This window comes from Phyllostomus hastatus, unplaced genomic scaffold (genome assembly GCF_019186645.2).
Source record: "Phyllostomus hastatus isolate PE091 unplaced genomic scaffold, TTU_PhHast_1.1 phas_contig_118, whole genome shotgun sequence".
Lineage (NCBI taxonomy): Eukaryota > Metazoa > Chordata > Mammalia > Chiroptera > Phyllostomidae > Phyllostomus > Phyllostomus hastatus.
Genome location: NW_025333543.1, coordinates 6,834,089 through 6,860,204, shown reverse-complemented (window position 1 = coordinate 6,860,204; position 26,116 = coordinate 6,834,089). Strand labels below are relative to the sequence as shown.

Below are 26,116 nucleotides of genomic sequence, written 5' to 3'. Positions count from 1 at the left end.
ATAGACCAGCTGGATTCAAAGTTGTAGTAGTCTGCAAGGTAATATTTATGTTGTCCAACAACAGAATGGCCTAATATTTCCCCATGCACTTTTCCATCAGTCAATATGCTCCTTTCTGTTCCAATAGAGTTAGGACCTGGTGTGGCACCAGTACTGTAGTAGAGGGTCCCAAACTGAACAGCTTCCTATAAGATGTCACAGGTAGCTGCCACTGCTCAAAGGTATGGTGACAATCCCTTTGTCATGTGATCCAACTTCTTTGAAGGATAGGCTATGGGTGTGGAGAGGTTTTCAAGAGTTTGGGTTAGTAAGCCCAGTCCAATCCCTTGCTTTTCATGAATGTATAACTTGAAAGGCTTCTGTAAATTGGACAATCCTAGCATGGGAGCCAAAAACAGCTTTTCTTTCAAGGTATCAAATGCTACCTAACAATCCCTTGTCCATTCTAATGTTTCAGAGTCCAGTCCTTTCAAGGAATTGTTTCACTATGACTGCAAAGTTTGGAATTCAAATTCAGGAGAACTCTGTAATCCTAAGAACCCACAAAGTTTCAGTTTTCTGGGATTTTTGTGTAGCAATGGCTTGCTCTCTATCTACCATCAAGCTCCTAGTGTCCTGTTTCCATTGTAATCCCAGCTATGCGACCTCATGCTTGCAAATCTGGGCCTTGTAAGGTAATACCTTATATCCCTTTTTGCCAAATGATTTGGGACTGTGCTGGTGTTGAATGAGGAGTCCTGATAGGTGCTGCTAGTTATCAATATGTCATCTACATATTGCAGAAGAACTCCTGATTTCAGTTGAATGTGTCTTAAGTCCTTGGTAATATTTATTAAACAAAATCTGGGAGTTCTTGAACACTTGTTGTAGCACAGTTCAGCATTAGAGCATGGCTTTTGTTTCTGGGTCCCATCATTCAAAGCTGAAGAGTAGTTGAGCCTATTCATCTATTGGGATGCAGAAAAAGGCAGCCTTTAAGTCTAGGACTGAGAACCATTTGCTATCTCCATGCACCATGGTCAACAGAGTACAGGGGTTGGGCATCATAGGATGAACATCCAGAACAATATCATTTATGACTCTAAGATCTGGTGCAAATTGATACTTATCAGAGTGAGGCTATTTGACTGGCAAAATAGGAGTGTTATAAGGAGACTGGCATGACCAAGTTAGTCCCCATTTTAAGAATTTCTGCAATACTGGCTGAATCCCCTCTAAAGTCTCTTTCTATTTTGAAAGGATCATGTTTCTTCCATGGGATCCATGCCCCCTCTTTTAGATTAACTTTTATGTGTTGGACATTGATTGCTTTACCTGGGGCTCCATCATCCCAAATGGTTTGGTCAACCTGTTCACAGATCTCAGGTGGGAAGACTTCACCTCCTGGACCTTCCAGGCAAGTCAGGAGCACCTGGAGCTGGAGAGCATGTTCCAGTGGGTCCTCTATACATAGTTGCTGCTTTTCAGGAGGAAAGTTATTTGTGTACACAATTTGCAAAGTAAATCTCAGCCTGGCAATAGTGCAGCCAATGTGCAGAGGAAACTATGTACAATCTTTTGATTCCCAACCTGGCATTCTAGGTGTTGAAGGAATGCCTGTTTTTATAGTTGTCTAGTCACTCCAATAACCGTTACTGTATCCAAAGTTCCTTGGTTACTCTTGTATTCAGCACTGAGTATGTAGCTCCCACTCTCTACTAGAAACTCTATTAGCTTGTTCACCACCATCAACTCATGTACCCATGGCTCCTTTGGGGAGATGTCCAAGGGACATCATAGATAGATCCTGGACATCATTCCTCATCAGATATCCCTCACCTTTTTAGCATTTCTCAGTGAAGGTTTCCATTCCTACTTCCTCTTTTGAATTGTGGGCATTTCTTTCTCCAATGGCCCTCCTCCTTGCAATGGGCAGGTTGATTGGTGCCTAGTGGGCCTTTCTTTTTTTCTTTAGGGTCCTGCCTCTTCTTCTGGTCTCACCACCCTGTTTCTAAGAACATCGTGGCCTACTTTATCTTCCTTGCTTCCCTGGCCATTGTAGATTTTAAAAGCTATGTCCACCAGCTGAGAGGGATTCATTCCCAATGCCCCATGTAAACTCTGGAGTTTCTTTCTGATATCCAAGGCACTTTACCCAGTAGTAGTCATGTTCACCGTCTGCACATTCTCTGGTGCCTGTGGATCAGCACCAGTGTGCCTTCTACACTGGTGGATCCTCTCTAAAAATTCAGAAGGGTCCTTATCTGGCTTTTGCTGATAGGCCTGTATCATATTCAGGCTCTTTTTTCTTGGGCACCCCTTTCTTAAGCCCTTCTAGTGTGTACTTTCTGCAATGTTCCAGGAAGGCTAGGACCCCACCATTTGGGTTGCAGTCAAGGCTCTGTCAAGGGATTTGCCCCAGCTGGGCAGGGGTCCCATTGGGATTCTCTTGGTGGAAGTGTTGGGCCTATTCATTAGCCATATTTGTAACCAACTATCTCTCATCTGCTGTTAACAAGATATTAAGGAGAGCTATACATCTGCCCATGTTGGATGATGAGTGGCAAAAATAGAAGCAATAAGATATGCTATTCTTTGAGGATCCTCCCTACATGAGGGGTTGGAATTCTTCCAATTCGATAAGTCTGACATGGAGAATGGAGTGTGGGCCCAGTAGTAACCATTGGGCTGACCTTCCTGATTTGCTCTGCCTATCAAAGCAAATTGCCTCAAAGGAAACTGCCTTGATCCAGATAGGGAGGCTCCCTGGCCAAAATGGGTGCCCTGATGAATCTTCAAGGGGAGACTCATCCTTTGTCATAGAGGGGTAGGGCTGTTGCCTCTTTGAGCTCTATTTCAGGAGTAGGTTGTGGTAGGGGTGATGATGGAGGGGGTCCTCCTGCTATGAACCTTGTGTCCCTTGAGTTCAAGGCATTAATGTGGCCTATTACCTCATTCTCCTTCTCTTCCTGTGTACTATCAGGAAGAGGTTTCAAGGCCCCTTGCCTTCTCTGCACCATCACGTGGATCTTCATCTAATAGGTGAAATCCTATTATGCAATGACATGAATGCCTTGACATGACAGATTTCATCCCATTCATGTAACTGTTGGCAATATTGTTCCAGTTACATAATAGTACAGTAATCTAGGGAACCATCCATGGGCCCCCTTTACCCACAATCCAAAATGTACATAGCCCACACAGTATTACAGTAATAAACCAATTCTTCCTTAGACCTTGGATAATGGCTATTCATACCTGAGTCTAAAATTCTACTTAAATTCTGCTAAAATTCTACCCAATGGGCCAGGAACCAACACAGAACAGCTCCCATCGGCCTAGATGTACAAGCCTAAGGCTATGACCAAAGAATGCAGTCAAACTGGGAACATATGGGTCAAATTTGAACCCACGACTCCATTATCCCCAAGAGTACTCACAAGCAAGCTTTCTATCAATCTTACAATCAGTGAACCCAAACAATGGCCTCCCCCAAAACAGCTAGCTGTCACCTGGACCCCAGTTTGCAGCCCTAAATCTCAGGAGATCCTTCCTCCTTCCCAGACCCATTTCCTTTCCACCTGCCAGGTGCATTTAAAGGGCCAATGCCCCTAGCAGGTGTGCAGAGAAATTCTCAGCAACTGGGAAGCCCTATAGTCCCACTCCTCAGTGGGTGTTGACCTGCCACAAGCAGCTAGGGCCCCACATTGGGTGCCACTGCTGTAACCAAACTAGCAGGGTTCCACCAGCTGTTGCCCATAGGCAATAACTCTGTAGAGTCTGGCAAAAAGGAAAATGGAATTTGTATTTACTTACAGATAAACATAGTAGATTTCGTGATGCCACCCCTACCTCCACCACCAGAGGAGTGAGCAGGCTGCTGGTGGGTGGCTGCTGCAGCTGTTTCCCATGGTTTTGCACACAGGGAAGGGGTGCAGGGCTTATTACCTGGCCTCACCGCATCCTGGGACCTGCCTCCGGGGACCTGCCAGCCCAAATCTCCTCTCCCCTCCCTGAGGCGCCCTTCTTACTGGCCTTGCTCCTAGCACCTGCAGTCCTCCTGGGAAGGCCCGAAGCACTCAGGGAGGATCACCGCAGACTGACCCTCACTGGTTGCACTGGGACCATAGTCAACTGGCCCGCACTGCTGTGGGCCATGGGTGGACAGCAGCCACCACGGCTCACCGCCTGGGAAGAGGTGGGGGCTTGCTGGCCTGAGCCCACTGGCCTGAGCCTCTGCCCACCCCACCCCACCCTCCTACATGAAACCTGCTGTGCTCTGGGACAGGCAGGTCCCCGAGAGCTATGGCGCAGATACCGGAAATCCCCAGCCACACCAGTTAGGTTCCCAGCTCAGGAAACTCAGCCCCCAGCTTCAGACCCACCAGCCAGAGCAAGGGGGAAGGACAAAGCAAGGTGTCTGCCTGTGCTCTGCCTTTTCAAGACCCTTCCCATAATCCCCCACAGGGGGGAAATAGATGGGAGGGTATGTCCCTCCTATCCAGTCATCTTCCTGGTTTTTGGCACCAGTCTCGTGCACCTTTTTTTCTGTCATGTGTGCATTTTCCTGGTTGCTGGAGCAATGCACACATGTGCCTTCTTCGGCGATTCCCATTTCTGGCTGAAGTTTCCCTGTTACATTCTCACATGTGTCATCTACATGATGCAGCTGTCAGATCCATTTTGAGGACATATTTATGATGATGTTATGTCACTGTTCAAAGTTGTCAATTTTCTACTCAAGTCTTTTTAATACATATCTGTACTGACACATAACACTGTATTACTTTTAATGTAGAACATGATGATTTAAGTCTTAACTCCTATGTAAATTATAAGGCCTTGTGGGAGTTTGTTAGAAATGCAGATTCTCCAGCCCCATCCTAGACCTACTGAGTCAGCAAATCCCTAGCCAAGTCTTTGACCACATCATGGTTCTCTCGCTAACCTTGAAGCTTCAGAAGTAGGGTTGGCAGATTTAGCAAATAAAAATGGTGGATGTCCAATAAAATTTGAAAACAATGGATAATTTTTTAGTATAAATACCTCTCAAATGCTTCATGGGACATAATTATACTTAAAATATGTATTCATTATTTATCTGAAATCCAAATTTTACTGGGCGTTCTGTACTTAATTCAGAATAGGATCCACGTCTAACTTAACTTTGTATTTCCCTGCATTAGCACAGTCCTTCCCCAACTGATCAATGTATGTTTGAAAACAGGTTTCTCTGTTTTGGGTTTTGTTTTTTTTTTGCTTAACATTGTATATTCCCAGAGACTAACACATTTTCTGGCACACAATAAAGGACCAATACGTATTCTTTCATGAGTAAATGAATATATCTAGAGCAGTCTTCCAACTGTACACTAGGCTGTGTGTGTGTATTGTAATGAAACCTGAATTATTTTTCTAGAAATTTTTTGGGGGGAAAAAAAACAATGTTTTAAAAGATTCTATTCATACTGTTTTTCACACTTTAGCTGGCAGAGTTCAGGGCTTAATGGGAACATAATCAAGGGCGCAGAATGTACTTGTCGCTGACTGGGTCCATATGGTCAGTTGTGGGGAAAAACTCCCAGGCTCAGGAGGATGACAAGCCTGCAGCAGGCAGTGGCTGGCAACTGCTCCTCTCCCTCCTCCCCTCTCCCCGCTCCTCCTCCCCTCTCCCCGCTCCTCCTCCCCTCTCCCCGCTCCTCCTCCCCTCTCCCCATCCCCACGCCTCCCCAGCCCCCCTCCTCCTCCTCTCCTCCTTCCCCCCTCCTCCTCCCCCGACCCCCGCACACGCGCACTGCCGAGCTCCGCCCCGTGGGCGGGGCTCCAGGGGCGCCTGCGCGGTGGCCTGGGCTGCTGGCCCCTCCCTTGGCGGGGGCGCGCGGTGTTAAGGACCGCACAGAGAGGGGGAAGTCAGGTGGCCGCTTCTGCCTCCGCCGTTACCGCCGTATTTTGTCGCCAGAAGGAAAATGGCGGATCTGGAGGAGCAGTTGTCTGATGAGGAGAAGGTAAGAGCCACGGGGGTGGCGGAGCCCGTTGGTCCGGGAGCCAGTAGAGCCCCGGCGTATCAGCCCGCAGTCCGGCAGCCGAGGAAGGGCTTTGGTCTGTGCCCTCCGTTGCCCTTCCTTCTCTGCGCCCAAGTGCCTGCCCCTGTCAGTCACCCGAGGCCCCGCGCCGGGGCAGGTCTCCGCCTGGCCTGTTCGCTCAGCTCCTTGTAGGGCGTGTGCTCCGAAAATAGGAAGCGGGAGCGGCGCGACAGGCGTGGGCACGGCGGGCGGCAGCGCCGCCGCAGACCTTGCCCCTCCGCCTGGGCCGCGGGCCCGCGCCCGCTGGGCACTGCGGTGTAGTCCCGGCCTGAAAGAGGCTCCGGGGCACTGCCCAGTGGGCCGGCCTGGTCCGAGTGTAACCGGAGTGAGGGTTAAGGGGAAAACCCGCTTAGCAAACAGACCTTCACTTCTGTCTTCTAATTCTTCCTTCCAGAAGCAAAATGCTTTTTTTTCCTCTGGCACTTGGGGCTTTTCCTCCCTCTTTTTCTTTTTTTGTTTTTAGCTCTAAGGTGTGTAGGTCCCGTTATTAGCGGGAGTTGCGCGCTTGCACACACACACACACACACACACACACACACTCTCATCCTCACCCTCACCCTCACCCAAAACCCTACCTAGAAGTAGTTTCCTGCCCAGGTGGGCAATAGCCCTCGTTGGGGCTGATTTGGTGCCGCCCCATCATCCTGACAGGAATTTTTCTGAAGAGGGGAGGTTGTGCAACTCTTTTTATTCTATCTTGAATTCTGACAGCATTGGAACCAAATGAACGACTTAAGTTCTCAGGCATTTAAAATAAGAAATCTGTTCGTTTAACTAGTTCCCTCTTTTCGCCGTTTCTTTGGCTATGGTGAGGCCCCATTCCCCCGTGTCTGGGGAACCCTACTAATTTTGAGCTGTTCCCTGGAAATAAGATGGTCGCAGGTTTCAAAGTGTCTTCTCTTAATTGAACAGTCTTATTTTTTTGAGTTCCAAAGCAGTTACAGCCATGTAGGAATTAGAAACAAACTCATCATGATGTTTTAAGAAGGCCTAGGGTAAGCCTAAGGATACTTTCTGTTGCATCTCTCCACTCCAGGTGTTTGTTTATTTATTTATCTTTTATTCTCACCCGAGGGTATGTTTATTGATTTGAGAAAGAGAGAACGAACGGAAGGGAGGGAAAGAGAGAAACACCAACAAGAGAGAAACATCCGTCCATTGCCTCTCCGGCTCCCTGATCAGGGATCAACCACAACCTTTTGGTGCAGGGGAAAAGCTCCTACCAACAGAACCACCCGGCCAGGGCTGCTCCAAGTGTTCTTATATCCTGTGTTCTTGCCCCCAAATGTAATGTTCCATTTACTTCTTCATGTCAATGTGCAGATCATAATCATCTTACGTTTTGAAAATCTTTTTTCTCTGTGCTTTTTGCTGAAAGTGATAATCAACAAAATAGGGACAGCAACAAGGTTCCCCATAACCAGAATCTGGTAGGCAGATAGATCCCTTTATACAAAAAGTTGCTTTGCAGTTTTCACATGTGTAATATTGGTAAATAACTATAAGCTGGTAACTGAAAATGTATACTGATGTACACACGTTTAAAATTAAGTAGTGCTGAAAAGTTTCTTAAGTAGTGATTACTAAGTAGCACATTCAGCTAGAAATCTAGCTGAAGAGAGTACTCAGTGGGAGAGTTAATATAGACCTGCCAAGTGTTGTAAAGACCTAAAGTAGCAAAGTTCTTTTCAAAATTAGATAACAAGATTGCTTATAATGGGGCACTTGGCATTTGCATAAAGAAGGTGGGGTATGTCTTTAAGCTTGCTGAACACAATGTTTTAAGAATAAAGGAATGAGAACTCTAATTTGAAGGACTTTGGTGTTGTTTTTATGTCATTTTTTAAACATGTAAATTACATTAATATATTTAGTAATTTAAGAAAAATACTAACCAAACTGTTGAATTAAATTCAAGTAACTAATGCCATGGAATTCTAACACTCTTGTCACTTTAGTTGTCTAAATATTCTTTTAATCTTTTGGGAAGAGGATGTTTAGTATGGAATCAGACATAGAATTTAAAGGTGACATTTTAAAACGAATATTTATGTCATGTCACTCTTTCTGCTATTATGTCTTTAATTTTCAAAAATATGCTTTTAATACTTTTAAACTCTTGGAACTTTCATTATTGATTGCAGATCTAAGGAAGGGAAGCTATTAAGGCATACATAGTACCATACTCTTTTAAGCTTTTACAATTTTTGTTAACTCCTGGTATAATTTAATATCTGATTTTATAGACATCATCCTATAGTGAACATGTCTAATAAGTAAAAAATTTGACATGCCAGTCATTATTTTCTGCAGACTAAGCAGTAACTATTCCATAGAGCTACAGGTAATGAATGACATATACTTACTTCCTCAGAGTTTTCATACAAACCATGCTGTTTATCAAACTATCTCTCTTAATATTTAATACAGTAGAGTTAGTGTTGTAATATAATATATTCAAGAAAAAGAGCAAAGGGTAAAATGAACATGACAGATTACTAAAGGAAAGTAAAGGTAAAAAGGGGAAAGTGAAGTGTCACTGGACATTTGTTTAGAAGGAAACAGATCATCTGTGGATTTCACAAATCAAAAGGTTGTAAATTCATTGCATACAAATACATTACATCCTTTTGAATGTGAAAGCCAAGTTGAGATTAAAAGGTCTATAAACTTTAGGCCTTAAATACTACGAGTTCTTCTGATCAAAGAAGGCCACAACATTTAAGACTGTATTGCTTGATTTTATTTTACACTGGGTGGTGGGCACAAAGCAGTTGTCCTTAATAACGTTCACAGTGAGCTTTATTTTTTTTAAAGATTTTATTTATTTATTTGTTTTTTAGAGAGGGAAGGGAGGGAAAAAGAGAGAGAGAGAAACACCAATGTGCAGTTGCTGGGGGCCATGGCCTGCAACCCAGGCATGTGCCCTGACTGGGAATTGAACCTGTGATACTTTGGTTCGCAGCCTGCACTCAATCCACTGAGCTACGCGACCCAGGGCCACAGTGAGCTTTATTCAAAACATTTTTAATGCACATTTTAAAACACATATTGTTACAAATTGTTGTACAATCCAAATCATACACAGTAGCTTGGAAAACAACGTTTAGAAAACAAGCCAATGTAAAAAGACAGATTAAAGCGACCGGAACAGTACAAAGTTTACATGGCGCTGATTTTATTTTTTATTTATTTACTTTTTTACTGCATCATCAATGTCAGAAATCTGTTTCTTAGCTGGCTCCATTGCTCAAGATTTAAAGAAGTACCTTTTCTTCCTGGTTTTATCTCACCTTCTGGATCCATCCAATATTCTCTAATATCAAATAGAACTTTCTCTTTAATGCCCAAAACACTGACATACCTCATTTTCCCAGTCTGAAACATTTTAGCATCTCCGCTGCTGCTCTGCTTGGAAGATGAAAGAGGTTTTGAAGTTTCACCAGTGTTTTGCTTCTTTACAGTTTTTTTCTGAAGTAATTTGCTTTTTCCTCTTTAACTTTTTGTCAACCTTACTGTCAGAATCAGTGGCAGAAGAGCCCGAAGAAACAGGTTCCTTTGATGTAGGCATTACTTGGCTCCTGCTTCCTAACAGCCCTTGCTCACTTGCTCACAACTGTAGTACCACACTTTGTATGCACCTGGCTCAGTTAGACCATACATTCATTAATTTATTGTAAGTTGGAGATATGTTTTATTATTATCATTTCACAGATAACTAAAATAAGGTTGCAAAAGTTTTAAGTAATTCTTCCAAGGAAACCTAAGAAGGAAGTGGCAAAGGTGGTATTTAATCCCAAGTTTGTCTGACTCCAAAGTTGATGCTCTTGTGACCTTATGCTCCCTTAAGCATTTGATGATGAGACCCTTTTCTGGGTTTATATCTCTTTGTTTTTTAAAAAGTACAACCAGTAGTTCTTTTTGTTTTTAATAAAAATTGTAAATACTAAACATTAAATAGTGTTGGGTTCTAAATTTAATTTGTGTTTTGATCATTTTAGAACAAAGTATATTTAACACATTTAACAGTTACATTCTACTGGTATAGTTTCATGTGTGCTTTATTGTAGGAAGCATTTTAGAAATTAATGTACAATTAAGTCTTTGCTTTTTTAAGTCATGTGAAATTGTTCTTCAGCCACACAGTGTTAATAAGAAATAAATTATCAGTGATGTTCCTTTTAATTTTTTTCTTTAAAATCCACACCCAAGGACATTTTTTTATTGCTTTTGAGAGAGAGAGAGAGAGAGAGAGAGAGAGAGAGAGAGAAAGAAAGAAAGGGAGGGAGAGGGAGGAAGAGGCAGGCAGGCATGGGATGATGCTCTAACCCAGCTACGCTGGCCAGAGCAGCACAGTGATTTTCTTTAAAGTTGTTCATTTGCCTAGTAGTGTGTCCCACAGACTCTTTTACATAAAGAACCTCTAAGCCAAAAACAGTTTTGCTTTACTGTACAGTAAAGCATTTTTGTGAATTTGAAATTATATGAAATTGTGGCTCAAATGAAAAGAACCATTCTCAAACCCCTCTCCAGGTGAGAAAATCTAAGAAGTCACTCCAAGCTCCAGAAGGAAGACAGTATTGCTTGAAAGGGATCTTTTTTTCTTTCTGTAAACCCTCCTACCTTCCCCCAGTGATTAGAGTGATCCACTCCCATAGCTTCAACTTTTATATCTTTGTTGATGTGTGTCAGGTGCATAACTCAGCCCCAATTTCTCTCCTGAGCAATGGACATATTTTTTTATCTACTGGTCCTATTCTCAGGAGATGGTTAATGAAATGTGTTTAAATGGAAACTACGTAAAAGTAAATTTGTAAACTCCTCTCTCCCTCTACACAGAGAGGAGCAAAAATCTGTCTTCTCTTTTTTTAAAAAAATTAGGAGTGTTGGTAGGCTGAGGAATGGTTCAGAAGAGAGGAAGAAATAGAAAATGTAAGATAAATAATAGCTTATATAAGTTTTTCAGTTAATGATAGTACCTTTGAATTTGTGAGTTTCTTACAGTATTTAAAAAACAATAAAAACATATTTTAAAAAATTAATGTTGACTTCAGAAGATTACCTAGTGTAAAATGGGCTGTTTTTAATTATCATTTGAAATAAGTATAAAGAAAAAAATTCTTAAGGAAAACTTACTAGAACAGATTACCACTCTTAAGTATACTCAAAATAAATTAGTCTATAACACAGACATGCAGTAGTGATCATTTGATCATAAACTAAATGTGATACAGTTTTTAAAAGTGTTTTTCTGTTGTAACTCTCAAAAAAGCATAGGCAATTTTTACAGACTTACAGGGAAACGGTATCAAATAATTCTTATTATTGAAGTGGGAAAGTGCTTCCTCGAAATGCTTACTCTAGTGGGTGAACGCTAGCTCTTTACCATCCTTACTACCTCTTTTCAGTATCATATTCCTTAAATCCTATGGTTCTTTTCTTCATAAAAACCAAACACCTCAAATTATACATCTGCATACAGCCCCTTGTAGGGCAGTGTGTATAATACCTGGCCACCCATCAGAATCACCGGGACAGTTTCTAAAATACAGATTTCTAGGTCTTAATCTTCTGAAGATTGATTCAGTACGTCAGGAATGGGACGTAGGAATCTGCTTGGGGTGTTTTGTTTTTAAAGCTTTCCTATGCATGTAGCAGACATCCAGATTTCGGACATCTCTACCTTAATGTCTCTGCCTTGATCAAGGAGATAACTATGTGGGATAATGTCCAACATATGGAAATTAGAGGTGTGGTTGGCTGAGTTCGCAGCTAAAATTCCTGGTTAAATTTGATTTAAGATGAATTACATATGTTTTTAGTTTACTGTGCATGCAGTATGCTTTTGGATGACTTTAGAGTGCAGGACTGTTTAGTTCTAGGTAGCTACTTTTTGGGGGGATATATATGTCTGCTTTTTATAACTTTCTTTTTTTTAAGATTTTTTAAAATTTTTATTTATTTTTAGAGAGAGGGGAAAGGAGGGAGAAAGAGAGGTAGATAATCATCAGTGTGTGGTTGCCTCTCGCACTGCCCACCAGGGACTGGGCCTGCAACCAGGCATGTGCACTGACTGGGAATCGAACTGTCAACCTTTTGGTTCATAGGCTGACACTCAATTCACTGAGCCATGCCAGCCAGGACTGCTTTTTATAACTTTAATCTCCTCTCTTTTATTCAGTTGCTCAAGGCTTTAAAATTTTTTTTTTAATTTTTGTCAGCTTACTGTATTTATAGCTCTGTTGGTGAAGACTCCCATTTCCTGCTAAAAAATCAAAGTTTTTTTTTTTTTCAGATCGTTTTAATATCTAGAACTAAAGTTTTACCTTAATGTTTGCAAAAATCTTGAGAATTTTCAGTGCCCAGCAAAAGCATCAGAAAAATCTTGAGAATACATAGACACAGGTAGTTGAAGTAACATTAGTTTTACTAATAATTTACATAAATTGGTGGCAACAATTAACTGACAACCTACAATGAACTTTCCCACCCTGTTGTTCCTTCATGTTCTAGGTAGCAGTCATGAAGTTGAAGTAGCACTGCCAGATGCTCACCTTTTCCAGTAATAGACACATTTTAAAGAGGGAACATAGGCTTCTAATTACTTCTACCTCTGGCATTTCACCATGAAGCTTGGCTTTACTAAGAAAGGTGCCTTCTGCAGCACCAGTGCAGATAGTGACAGAATCAAGGACTGCAAGGCAGAACTACATATTGGAGTTCCTGAGCATCTGACCCTCCTTCCTTTGTTTTCCTTCCCTGAGAAGTTTTTCAATCTTAGCAGTGTAGGTTTAAGATAAGGTTATACATTTTCAAATTCTGTGATCTAGGTAACAGGATAGTAAAAACTTGATGTGTTGTACTAACTGATTTTTCTGGGGGATCACCCAAGACCAAGAGCAACAATTCCAATACTCTGTTGATATTTGGATCATCAGTTCATGCCATAATGACACCAAGAATTTTGATCACAGCTTCTTATACCAAATGTGCCTTATCTTCCATTTATATCTGTTGCAACACTGAAAGAACCAAGGAGTTGGAACTTTTAAGAAAAATAAAGCCCACTGCTCCACAGGATTTAGCCCTAAGTAGTTGTCTTTCTGAGTCTTGTGGCTAATGTCTTCCTATCAGTGAGATAAAAGTTTGGCTTCTTCAGATGTTTGTTCAACATAGGTGCAGATGCCACACAACCTGTCATTATAATTTGCTTATCGTCTGGAGACACTGATTTTGGTCTGTAGGCTCAGGGTGCAGGCATGGTTTACATAGTATGAGGGGCATCCTGTCTCTTGTCTGTAGTACATGAGGAACAACTGCGTGGCAGGCAACAGCATAATCCTGCATTATGCTAATCCTGTTATTTGATCACACAGTAGAGTTGCCAGTAGGTCTGAAGGTTTTGAAATGTTTAATCTACATCATCTCATAATTCAAAATCATAATTATTTTCATCTGAAAAGGTTATTAATGTAAGCTTGTACTTATTCTTAAATAACAGTTCATATACTATGAATTTTAGAGCTCTGTTTTCAAGAAGATTGTTTAGTTTTTGAATCTCAGGACTTGATTTGTAATTTTTTTTTGTTTGCTTGTTCGTTCTTATAAAGGAACGTTGTTTCCTGCAGCCTTTGTCAGGTAGGCTGAGATTCTTCCCTTTTTACAGTGTAATTATTAATCTATTCCGTCTTCCCTTCAAATCCACTGGAGGATAGAAAACTAGATAACCACACCTGCAAATTTATACCAGAAATAAAAATAACAAAGATCTGTGAAGAATCTTTCTCACATACATACACATTTATTTATTTGTTTGTTTGCTTACCTGAGTTCACTGCTTCTAATTCCCAATTACATATCTTAAATTCAAGCTTTCCCTATAAGTTTGATTTTTTTTTGTTTGCCTCCTCTTCATTCTGTTGGTAAGGGAGGTGTTCCTGCCATAGGGCTATAGGGATGGCTGAATACACACACCTGACACTGGGTAGAGGAAATGAACAGCAGTTTATTAATCACATATGCTCAACAGTCCAGGACACGCAATGCAGCATGCAGTGCAGGGCCATGTGGGGTTTGCACTCAGGAACAGAATGAATAAGCAGAGGCCATTGGGAAGCAAGGCAAGTGTCATAGTATCAAGAGGCTATAGTGATTCCTGGTTCCTGCCAGAGAATGTGATTGACTTGTTTTAATAATCCTGAAGGCTGCTACTCAAGGATAAGCAGGAATTGTGCCTGTTCCCTGTGATAAAGAGGGCTGTCTAGTTAGGGGAACCTTATCTGCAGGAGCAGAGTGAGAAGGGGAACTTACTGTTAGGCCATTCAAGTCTTTCCCAGTTTTCCCCAGATGTCAACACACACATAATATTGGCCCTTAATTTTAGGTTTTTATGTCACAGGTCTCAAAAGTATTAATCCTTTATAATTAAAGTGTTTACTAGTGACTGCTATACTAAAGAGTACGTTAAGAAGTTTTTACTAGCATAATTTGATCTTAGAGTTTTCCTTTCTGTATGAACTTCTGACAGTTTGCTAAGTTTAAGATATTTTGCTGCTGTGTACAATTTCACCACAAATAAAAATGGCCAGATCATACATGTGCAGATAAAAATGGCCAGATCATACATCTATTAACCTGAAAGACGAGAGTTCTTGTAGGAGAGACTAAACGAAGTGGTGAGGCTTCAGGACTGTGTATATGTGGAATAAGAAGAGTGGATAGGTTGTAGGAGCTAGAAAGTTGCAAAAAGATTGAAAAGGTTAATAGCTGTTATCTGAGTACTTTGTGTCTAGCCATTTATCTAAATGTCTTATTTCATTTACTGCAAGTAAGGAAACTGAATTTGTTTGCTTGTGGTAGTACAGGTAGTGGGCAATGGAGCTGTAGTCTGAATCCATAGTCTTGTTTAAGAGTTTATGTTGTTAACAATTACATTTTATAGCTTTCAGATATGGAAAATCCTTACATGTCATACTAATGACTTGGGACTTCATCTTGTTGGCAATAGGAGACCGTTAGGTGATTTTACACAGGGAAAAAATTAGAATTTAAATAGAAAAACATCAGTCTAGTGACAGGGTGGAAAATGAATTTTAATCCTTGCCCAAGGATCTGTTTTATTGATTTTAGAGAGAGAGAGGGAGGGAGGGAGTTGGGGGAGAGAAACATCGATGTCAGAAACGTGAATTGGTTGCCTCCTGTATGCTCCCAACTGGGGATCGTACCTACGTATGTGCCCTGACTGGGGATTGAACCTGAAACCTTATGCTGTATGGGACAGATGTTCCAAACAATGAGCCACCCTGCGAGGGCTGGAAAATGAACTTTAGAGAAAGGTGTGACTACAGGCAGGACAGCTGTTGTCACAACCTAGGAACAAAATCACCGATTCTGAATGGAGTGGAATCAAAGAAAAGGGAATTGGATTTGTGCAAGAGAGACAGACACTCATTATTCATGTGACTGACTGGGAAGGGGGAAAGGTGTGGAATGATTTCTAGGTGGTGCCAATATTATCAATAACAGAAGGGAATGTTGGTTTAGGTGAGAAGAGTCTCTTAGGTATCTTCGAAGCATTGTAATAGAGATTTCTAATAGGTAAGTTATAGTCAGAAAAATGGATCTTGATTGATCTTGAGAGAGGATGCAATCCATAGGAGGTATTATAGATTGAGAACTATTGTGTGGGGGTAATAGGAGCAGTGTGGGTAGATGACTATACTCAGGGTTTTCTTTGGGTCCCATGCTATCTTCTGGAAAGCCACTCTGAAAAACCTTGGACTTCTTAATTCAAATCCCCCTTCTGGATCTCTGTTTTCTCTCTCAGAGAGTAATTGTAGATAAGATTTTATCTAACAAAAGGCAAAGGTTTTAGAAAGTTAAGAAATAATGATATATTTCATCTCCTTTAGTTTACCTATTAAAAACAGGCATATAGAAGTTAAAAAATTAAAACTTGCACACTGGGTATTTGTTGGCTTTGTTGGCTTAAATAAAAACCCAGATTTTTAACTGCACATTGCCACTGTGCAGCTAGGAATCTAGTTTTTCTCCTGTGTTGCTATTACTAGGTTTTGAGGTGAACTTTCCAAGTGTGGAGAAAGAAGTTTGGTGTGTGGGAAGTGAATGCACTGCAACAACACAAATGGGTGGGCATAAGCCGCCTTGTACCACTCACTATAGGGCACCAAAATACTAACATGTAATGTGAAAATGTCTACTTCAGAGCTGTTTTGAAGAATACTGGAATGATACTAGTGCAAGTATACCTATTGTCTACTATTATTATTGCTAATATTATTATTGATAATAGTTAATACTATTATTATTAACCCAAGTTCACATAGCTAATGAATAGTGGAGATGAAAATCCAACCCAATCTGACTGGCTCCAAGAGATCATGCTTTACATTAGCATAAGTGTTTTGTGATTTTGAATATATCAACAGCTTACATATAAAAAGCCTACATATAAAATTGCAGCCTGCATATAAAATTGCATTAGCAGTAACTCTTAGAATAGTCATTTCATTGAAATACTACATCCCTGATTGTTCTAAATAAATGAGAGTTTATTCTTATAAATTTATTAAAGGCATGGTAGCTGTGTACTAAGTGAGGAGTTTAGGGCAGACACAACAGGGATCCCAGGGAGATTAAATGTTTATTTATTCAACAAATATTTAGGAACCTTCTATTTGCCAGGCATGATTGATTCTAAGCACTTAAATATAGCAGTATATAGGAAAAGTCTCTTTCCCCTTCTGATTTCTTTTTCTTTTCCCTCTTCATTTTTTTTTCCTTCCCAGTCCTAGACATTGAGGATTTTAGAAGCTGAGGGGATGGAAATTTAGCTAATTTTTTTAAAAAGTTAATTTGATAGGAAATTTTAATATAATTTTCTGAAAACAAATTTTAACATATTTGCTTATAAAATGATAAATACAATTATAGTATATTTACAGGGATTTTGTTTTGTGTTACTCTTTCAGCTGTATTTTAATAAAACATAAAATAGCGTTTTTACCTCAAATTTTATAGTTTAGTTCAGTGATTTAGAGCTGAAGTGTAAGGATTTTTTTACTCATGCATTATATTGCTTACTTGGTCTGCAGTCTTCCATAGAACATCATACTTCAATGATCAGCTAAATCTTCCCAGCAAACAGAAGCTAGTTGATGAAAACTCTGTAAGAGTTCAAAATGTACAAATGTCATTACTGTGAGATTTCTTAGGAAAATGACTTATGGAATGGTCAGCTTCAGTTTATTCAGTGTAAGCCTGAAATTTCCTTCTGATAAATTGTACACTGATAAAGGAAATAGTAAGTAGAGTAAAAACATTATCTGACCAGAGTCCTCAATTTAAGCAAAAAATGTCCCAATATTTTTTAAGGAGACCAAAGCAGATGTTCTACAAAGGAAGATTTATGCCAGCATACTACTTACTGTAATTCAGAACGAAAGTCTAAGGTCCATAATTTTTTAAGTGTATTTTATTGATTATGCTATTACAGTTGTCCCATTTTTTTCTCCCCTTTATCCCCCTCTACCCTGCACCTGGCCTTCCACCCCCTTCCTTAGTTTACATCCATGGGTCATAACGTATAAGTTCTTTGGCTTCTCCTTTTCCGATACTATTCTTAACCTCCCCCTGTCTATTTTGTGCCTACCATTTATGCTTCTTATTCTCTGTACCTTTTCCCCATTCTCCAACCCCCCCATAACCCTCCATGTGATGTCCATTTCTGTGATTCCATTCCTGTTCTAGTTGTTTGCTTAGTTTGTTTTTGTTTTTTAGGTTCAGTTGTTGATAGTTGTAAGTTTGTTGTCATTTTACTGTTAATAGTTTTGATCTTCTTCTTTTCCTATGATAAATCCCTTTAACATTTCATATAGTAAGGGCTTGGTGATGATGAATCCCTAACTTTGCCTTATTTGGAAAGCTCTTTATCTGCCCTTCCATTCTAAATGATAGTTTTGCTAAATAGAATAATCTTGAATGTATATCTTCCCTTTCGTGACTTTGAATACTTCTTTCTAGGCCCTTCCTGCCTTAAAGTTACTTTTGAGAAATCAGCTGATAGTCTTATGGGACCTCCTTTGTAAGTTAACTCCTTTTCTCTTGCTGCTTTCGAGGTTCTCTCTTTATCTTTAATCTTGGGTAATTTAATTATGATATGTCTTAGCATGTTTCTCCTTGGGTCCAATTTCTTTGGGACGCTGAGCTTCCTGGACTTCCTAGAAGTCTTAGTTCCTTTGCCAAGTTGGGGAAATTTTCCTTCATTATTTTTTCAAATTCATTTTCTCAATTTCTTGCTCTTGACTTTCTCCTTCTGCCACCTCTATAATTCAGATGTTGGAACATTTAAAGTTGTTCCATAGGTTCCTAAGCCTCTCCTCATTTTTTTGAATTCTTGTTTCTTCTGTTCCAGTTGAGTATTTTTTTCTCCCTTCTGGTTCAAAGCATTGATTTGAATCCCAGTTTCCTCCCGTTCACTGTTGGTTCCCTGTACATTTTCCTTTGTTTCACTACACATAGCCTTCACTTCTTCGTCTGTTTTGCATCCATACTCAGACATTTCTCTGAGCATCCTGATTACCAGTGTTTTGAACTGTGCATCTGATAGATTGGCTATCTCCTCATCACTTCTTTTTTTTGGAGTTTTGATCAATTCTTTCATTTGGAGCGTATTTCTTTGTCTTGGTGCAAATGTTGTATTGTAAGGGGCAGAGCTTTAGGTATTCACCAGGGCAGGGGGGCCCATTTCACTGCTTTGTGGTGCTATATGTGGAGGAGGAGTCAGAGAGGGAAGGAACTGTGGGACTTGCTCAGCTCTCACCCCACTTTCAGTCACTTCCCCCGCCACCCACAAGCAAATTGGGCCCTTCTGGTGCCGATTCCTGGGTGGGTGGGTTTGTATATGTTCTAGGATCCCATGGGTCTCTCCAGTGAACTGTTCTGTGAGGCTGGGAGTTTCTCCTGCTGTCTCAACCCCCACAGGATTTTATAGCCAGAGGTTTTTGAGGCTTTAGTTTCCTTCACTGAAACCTTGGATTGTGCAGTCTGTCTGGCTCTCCAGTAGTTTCTCCTGGTTTATCCGCATACAAATGTGGGACAGCCTGAACCACCATCCATTGCCTCGCCTGCCCAGTCCATTGCCTTGTTGCATGTCCTGTCATCTCCAGCTGCCCGTCTCTGCCCCTCCTACCTGTCTCGATGAATGTTTCTTTTTTAGCTCCTTGGTTGTCAGACTCTATACAGTTTGATTTTCTGTCACTTCTTTTCTTTTTTTTTTTTAATTTGTTGTCTTTCTTTTGGTTGTGCAATGAAGCACAGCATGTCTATCTTACACCTCCATCTTGGCCGAAAGTCATAAGGTCCTATATTTTGTTTCTTTAACATTTTACCTTTAATTTTTTTACTGTGTTTTTCATTAGAAAATCAAGGGTTGGATAAATACACTTTGTGAATTTTTAGCAATAAAAATTAATGTCAAAAGGCTTGTGAATAATTGTTTATTAGAAAACAAGCTAACAATATTTAATTCCTTAATTAGCATGGTTACCAAGTTTTTTAATTAATAAACATTTATACATAATAAGAAATAAGATACACTATCTTATATTTGAGAGAGTTGTTTTGCATTTTTTAAGTTAAGGTATAATTTGTCTGCTATACAGTGCACACATCTTAAATGTTCAGGTCAGTGGATTTTCAGAATTATATAAACCTGTGCAACCACACCATTTACTCAAAATAAGATGAAAATTTTCTGTCACCTCAGAAAGTCCCCTCATTCCTCTTTCTGATCAATCCCCACACCCTTTTCCAAACCATATTCTTTCTCACCATAGATTAGTTTTCCCTCATTTGGGATGTCATATAAATGGACTCATACAGTATATGGCTTTGTGTATGTCTGGTTCCTTTCCACTCAGTATGTTATGTTTCTTTTTTTTTCGTCTACTTGATTTTTAGGAAGAGACAGAGAGTGATTTATTGTTCCACTTATTTATGCATTCACTGGTTGATTCATGTATGTGCCATTACCAGGGATCGAAACCGTAACCTTGGTTTATCAAAATGATGCTCTAACCAACTGACCTTCCTGACCAGGGCCTCAGCATGTTTTTGAGATTCGTGAATGGCATTACTTGTATCAGTACCCCAGTTTACTTAGCCATTTTTTTCTTGATGTACATTTGGGGTAAGGCTGCTATGAAATCTTGTGCAATTTTTTTATGGACATATGCATTATTTCTATTATGTAAATATCTAGTTATAAAATTGCTGGGTCAAAAGAGAGAACTTTTGAAGTTAACAGTTTTGGTAGAGTATATAGAAAGAAGTTTTTTTGTCATGAAAATTTGTATTAAACAGTTACAGCCCTCCTCAGGCACAATTTGTGTAGTTGTTTAATGATAATTTAAAGTGAAGTTAAATATTGTTAGCCATAGAAGAGGCACCAAAAAAAATCAGCCATTCACTTTATTTTTATAAAGTCTAAACTAGAACAATTTGATTTTGGGTCTTGAAACTAATGAGTTGGTTCAAACAGTTATAAACAAACAAAAATGGTAGATATGATCATATCTTAATTAGAACTCAAGTAATTAGAATCTTCTGTTTACCCCAGAATTGCTTAACTTGATTTTAAAGAGACAATAGCTTATGGGGGAACTGCAACAGTGCTTAAATAGCCCTACTAGAATTTTTGCATGGAAAAATGAATTATTCATTACTTCCAGAGATAACCATTGGAAATCTTTAAACAAATTAAGTTGTTTATGAGAAGAAATGGAATATTAATTTAATGTCACATTATTTAACATTGGTATTTTCTTAGTGTTAGCTAGTACCTTTGTGATAACTGGGTAGTTATCTCTTCTTGCTGTCTACTGTTGTTATTGAATATTCAGAAGTTTCTTGAGCAAGTTACATCTTGCAATTACTTCCTGAATGATGACAGCTAAATTCACTAGACATTTTTTCAGAAGCATTTTTGGAATTTTAAAAAACGTATTTCATGTCCCCTGGCTGGTATGGCTCAGTGGATTGAATGCTGGCCTGTGGACCAAAGGGTTGCTGGTTCGATTCTCAGTCAGGGCACATGCCTGGGTTGCAGGCCAGGTCCCCAGTAGGGGACGTGCAAGAAGCAACCACACATTGATGTTTCTCTCACTCTCTTTCTCCCTCCCTTCCCCTCTCTCTAAAAATAAATAGTCTTTTAAAAACCATGTGTTTTGTATATCCTTGACTTTTATAGTCACTTGTGGTATCTGCTCTTTTATAAGCACAATATAATGGAACATAGTTTTTGTGCTATTTCTCTTTTGTGTATGTTATACAAAATGTTTAGATCCAAGAGAAAGAAAAGAAAAAAATACAACTCTTTCAGTTTTTAGCCAAGGTTAATACATTAAGCTCTAATTAATAGGTTAACTTTTCAAAACTATACTTCTTGGTCTAACTGTTATGAGGTACACCTGTCAGCTGCTGGTAACTAACATGAATAAGAGTTAACCTCCCATCTAGCCATCTTCCCAACAAAACCAAGGCACCCCCACCCCCAATCTAGAATTGCAGTTCAGAAATTCAGTAAAAGTAACAGGCTGTCTCCCCTGTCTTGGTTCTTGTTTTGCCCGCAAGACACGAATTCAAGTGAGAGACAAAGATGTATAGTGGAAATGAGATAGCAAGTTTATTTATGAAACACAGAGCACAAAGCTACAAGCAGGCACTCATAAAAGTTGTTAGTAAGCTTGTTAATAAGGTATTACTATACACTTGAGCCAAGGCCACTGGTGGGTACTTAGGTAATCTAAGTACCTTGACTATTGGGGTTCAGGGGTTATATACCTCAGTCCGCTTTTAGGTGCCCCCTCCTTCTCCTCTTGTAAATAATACACAGTTACAAAGGCTTTCTTTCACAGTAAAGGTTCTTTGTCTTAGTGAAATTGTTACAGAGGCCCCCTTCCCCCCTCATAGGCTCCCTCTTTCTCCTGTGTAATCCCATACTCAGTAATCTTAGTAAGATTGTTACAGAAGCCCCTTTTCTCAGCCCAGTCTCAAGGACTCTCCCCTCCCCTGCACTGTTTTTGCTCCTAATGCTTGGGACACCTAGCAGTCTTATCAAACCAAGTTCAGGACTGCTGAGTTAATTGGTTAGACATGGCTTCCTTTTGCTTCTAACCTCCTGTATTAAGTTCTTTGTTAGATTTTAATGTTGAGGGTCCTGTCGTTATTTCCTGTCTGGCTGCTCATTCCTACCTGCTACTTAACAACTCTTTGTTGAATCTGACTCCAATTTAGAAGGATTTGATTTCAAATAATATCATATGGAAGAAGATGGTTAATGCAGAAGATTCAGCAGTGGACCTAGGAATGTATCTCATAATTCACTGGGCTCTAACAGGGAAGAAAAAAAAAAAACCTATAATATTCCCAGGGGTAGATAAAGTATAATTCCATGTGTGGTAGAGAGAAAATATGTTTTGTTATTTTCAGAAATTCATTCTAGGACCTCTCATATGACCTTTTTTCTTCCTTGGGTTTAGAAATGCGATTAAGTAATTTTTGAAATTAAAAATGTTAGCTAGGAACAATGGATGTTGGGGAATGTTGCGTCTATAGCAGTATTTAGAAAATACCTTGGTAATTAAACAGTTTTTTAGGAAGCCATTGGTATACCAGACATGATTTTTTTCTCTAGCACATGAAAAATCCAGAAATCAAATTCTTTTTAGCTGGTGAAATTCGGAGAGACCAGATTTTAGGCATAGCTGTTACAATCCAAGTTGGTTTGAAAAAATCAACTAGAATTTTTAAAGTTCAACAGCTAATCACATCACTAAATATGCTATGTATGTGTGTGTATACATATATATACATATATATTGCTTACTACCAATACTTTGCCAGTTTTATAAGTAATGTGTAAGTTAATTAAGAGTTTTCAAAAATATTTGATAAAAATTGTTGTAACCTGCTGATGAATGTCTGTTGCCTGTGGTAATGATTAAGATTTTCTTTTAAACGTTTTCTAACAACAACTTACCTCAGTTAAAAGGGGAGGGAATTAAGAAGTTTACATAATAATAGATTCCAGTCTATGTTTTTTAGCATGCACTATCTTCCATACCATACATACTCCGCCCTTGACTATTTAAAATTCTTTATATTTTGCCTTCTGATTTTAGTAGTCCTATTAAATATTTTAAAAAATAATTTGAATAAATGTATTTTAATTAGAATATAGTAAGAGAACACCCCCCTTTTTATAATGACTTGCAGCCATGTATAGATTCATGTAAGCACTACCAAAATCTAGCTGTCATGCAATTGCATCATCCCCAAAATTTCCTTGTTTTCTTACTTCCCCTAATTTCTCCCTTTGGAGAAATTAAGTATTTACATAAGAGAAAAGAAACTCAGAAGAGATGGAGATTAACTCTTACCCTCCCCACCCCACTGCCCAGCTCCTGGAAACAGTTGATGTGTTCTCCATTGCTATAATATTGTTTATTTGAGAATGTCATATAAATGGAACATAGTAATTATTACTATGTAACTTTTTGAAACTGGTTTCTTTCATTCAGCTTAAGGCTCTTGAGATTTGTCCACATCATTGCATATATTTGTAATATGTTCCTTTCTATTGAGTAGTATTCTGCTGTGTGAACACACCATCGTTTATTTATTCATATACCCATTTGTGGACGTTTGGGTTGTGCATTATGTTGAGCAATTGTGAATAGATTTTTGTGTGAACATAGATTTGCATTTATTTAGGGCACATAACTAGGAGTGGGATTGTTGTGTCATATTGTGTGTGAGTAACTTTATAAGAAATTGTCAAGCTATTCCCTGCTGGGTTAGCAGTGAGCCTTGGAACGTATCTAGTAATTCACTGGACTATTCAGATTGTTTTGCATCTTCATTAGCACTTGGTATTATCACTCTTTATTTTAGCCATTCTATTACGTATGTAGTAGTATTTCATGATGTCAGTATTCATTTTCCTAATCATTAACAATATTGCACATCCTTTTGTGCACTTGTCTATCTTCTGCATATCCTCTTGGATGTGTCTGTTCTAGTCTTTTGTTTGCTATTTTCTGAACTTTCGGTTTTTACATATTTTGGATACAAGTCCTTTGTTGGACATGTGGATTCAACTTACTGATTTTTTTTTATTGAGGATTGCTTCATCCATGTTCTTGTGAGATTTGGATCTGTGAGTTGTGCTAACCTAAAAATCAAAAATATAACCAAAGTGAGAGTCACCAAGCATTATCTTAGATGAAAGAAAAATAGCTATTTTGGAAGCACTGATTCAGGCAGAAATCCAGACAGTGTTGCAATTAGGAGACAAAAGTTATTTATGGGAAAGGGAAGGGGAACAATTAACATCAGTAGAAGGAGGCATTTCTATTGGTGCAGATAAGCTAACGTAACAATGCTAACTCTAAACAATGTTTTTAATTTTCAGTTCCTGTAGCCATAATACCTGCTTTCTTGTTTTCTTTGCAAATAGTTGTTTGGGACAGTCCAGAGGTTATTTTGCCCAGTTTTAACATTCCAAATGAGGCATAATACCTCCAAGGCAATTCAGTTCCTCTGAATGGCAGCTCCAGTTCCATCTTAAATTGGCTCCGTTTATTTAGTCTTTGGTAGAGAGTCGTTCTATTCTCTTAAAATGATTTGGAAGGTATTTACTTATGTTTTCTGGAGTAAAATGTGTATAATTGGTATTTTCTGTAATGCTAGGTGTAAGAAAACCCAGAGTTTTATTTGTTGGAAGGCTTTTAACGACAAATTCAACTTTTAAAATAGGTTTAGGACCATTCAGAACTTTGGTTTTTGTGTCTTTCAAGAAATTTGTGTTTCACTCATGCTATTATTAACATTTTAAATAACAAAAAAAAATGTTTATATTTGGGCAGTTGTTTGGTGGCTATACTGTTACATTCTGCCTTGTTTGGTTTTGGCTGGCTGGATTGTACTCATTCTACCAAAACTTTTGTATCTGAGAAGCAGCATAATGTAAATAAAAGTGTATATTCAGGAATCAGACTGACAGTTACCATATTTTGCCATGTATAACATGCGCTTTTTTTGTCCAAATTTTTGAGGGCACATTTAGGTGCACATTATACATGGGTACTACTTGAAATATCTTGTATCTGTTCTTGTGTTTTATATTTGTTACATGAAATTTCTTGTACCATAATATGTTCAAAAAAATGATAAAATTCCTTTATAGTACAAAAAAACACGAAACTGAACAAATATAAAAATGAGTTAAAAGATTAAAACAAAAGATTTTTTCCTGAAAATTAGAACCAAAAACATGGGTACACAGTATACCTGGGAGTGCACTATACTCAGCAAAATACAGTACTTCTCCTGTTTCAGATACTTTATCTAAAAGTGTGCAAATATAATAGTAACTACTTCATAGGGTTGTTGTGAAGAATATATGACATAATCCATGTAAAGCGCTTGGTAAGCACTAACTAGAGCATCCTAATTTTGTTAAGATCCTCATCATTGTTAATTGCTGGTGCTATCGAACAATACTGATTTTGCTTCAAATTTTTTAATGCTCCAGACTATAAAGGCTTCCATTTTTTTAAATTGACATTTTCTCACCTCTTGAAGGCCTTGTCACATATGTGGCATCTAACTAGGAACATCTTCATTCTAGCCATATGTGCTCCTTCTTCATCTGTCTCTTCTGAAAACTTAGATGTGTGCACACACACACACAACATATATGAGGTCTGTCCAGAAGGTATCTAGCCATGTAATATGAAAAATAGAGACAATTTTTGAAGAAGATGCAAGGTACAAGAAATATTGTACACAGGACAATGACGCCTCAGTCCCCTTCAAAGTAGGTGCGTGGGGACCTAACACAGTTCTCCCAATCGCCATCAGCCATCCCACTGTATTTTCCTGAATCTCATCGATGATCTGAATTCTCTTCCCTTTCAAAGGTGACTTTAGTTTTGGGAAAAGCCAGAAATCACAGGGTGCCAAATCTA

General features: G+C 39.1%; 1 protein-coding gene and 1 pseudogene across 1 annotated transcript in view; one reads left to right on the top strand and one right to left on the bottom strand.

The window, feature by feature from the left end:
* Window positions 1-5,826: 5,826 nt before the first annotated feature.
* The window catches only part of CAPZA2 (capping actin protein of muscle Z-line subunit alpha 2), a 60,378-nt gene continuing 40,088 nt past the window's right edge, over window positions 5,827-26,116 (top strand). Inside the window, exon 1 of the mRNA XM_045847675.1 lies at window positions 5,827-5,987. Within this exon, the coding sequence (XP_045703631.1) occupies window positions 5,949-5,987 (39 nt within the window). The 5' untranslated portion in view covers window positions 5,827-5,948. The remainder of the gene's footprint in view (window positions 5,988-26,116) is intronic.
* LOC123824493 lies at window positions 9,259-9,651 on the bottom strand (annotated as a pseudogene).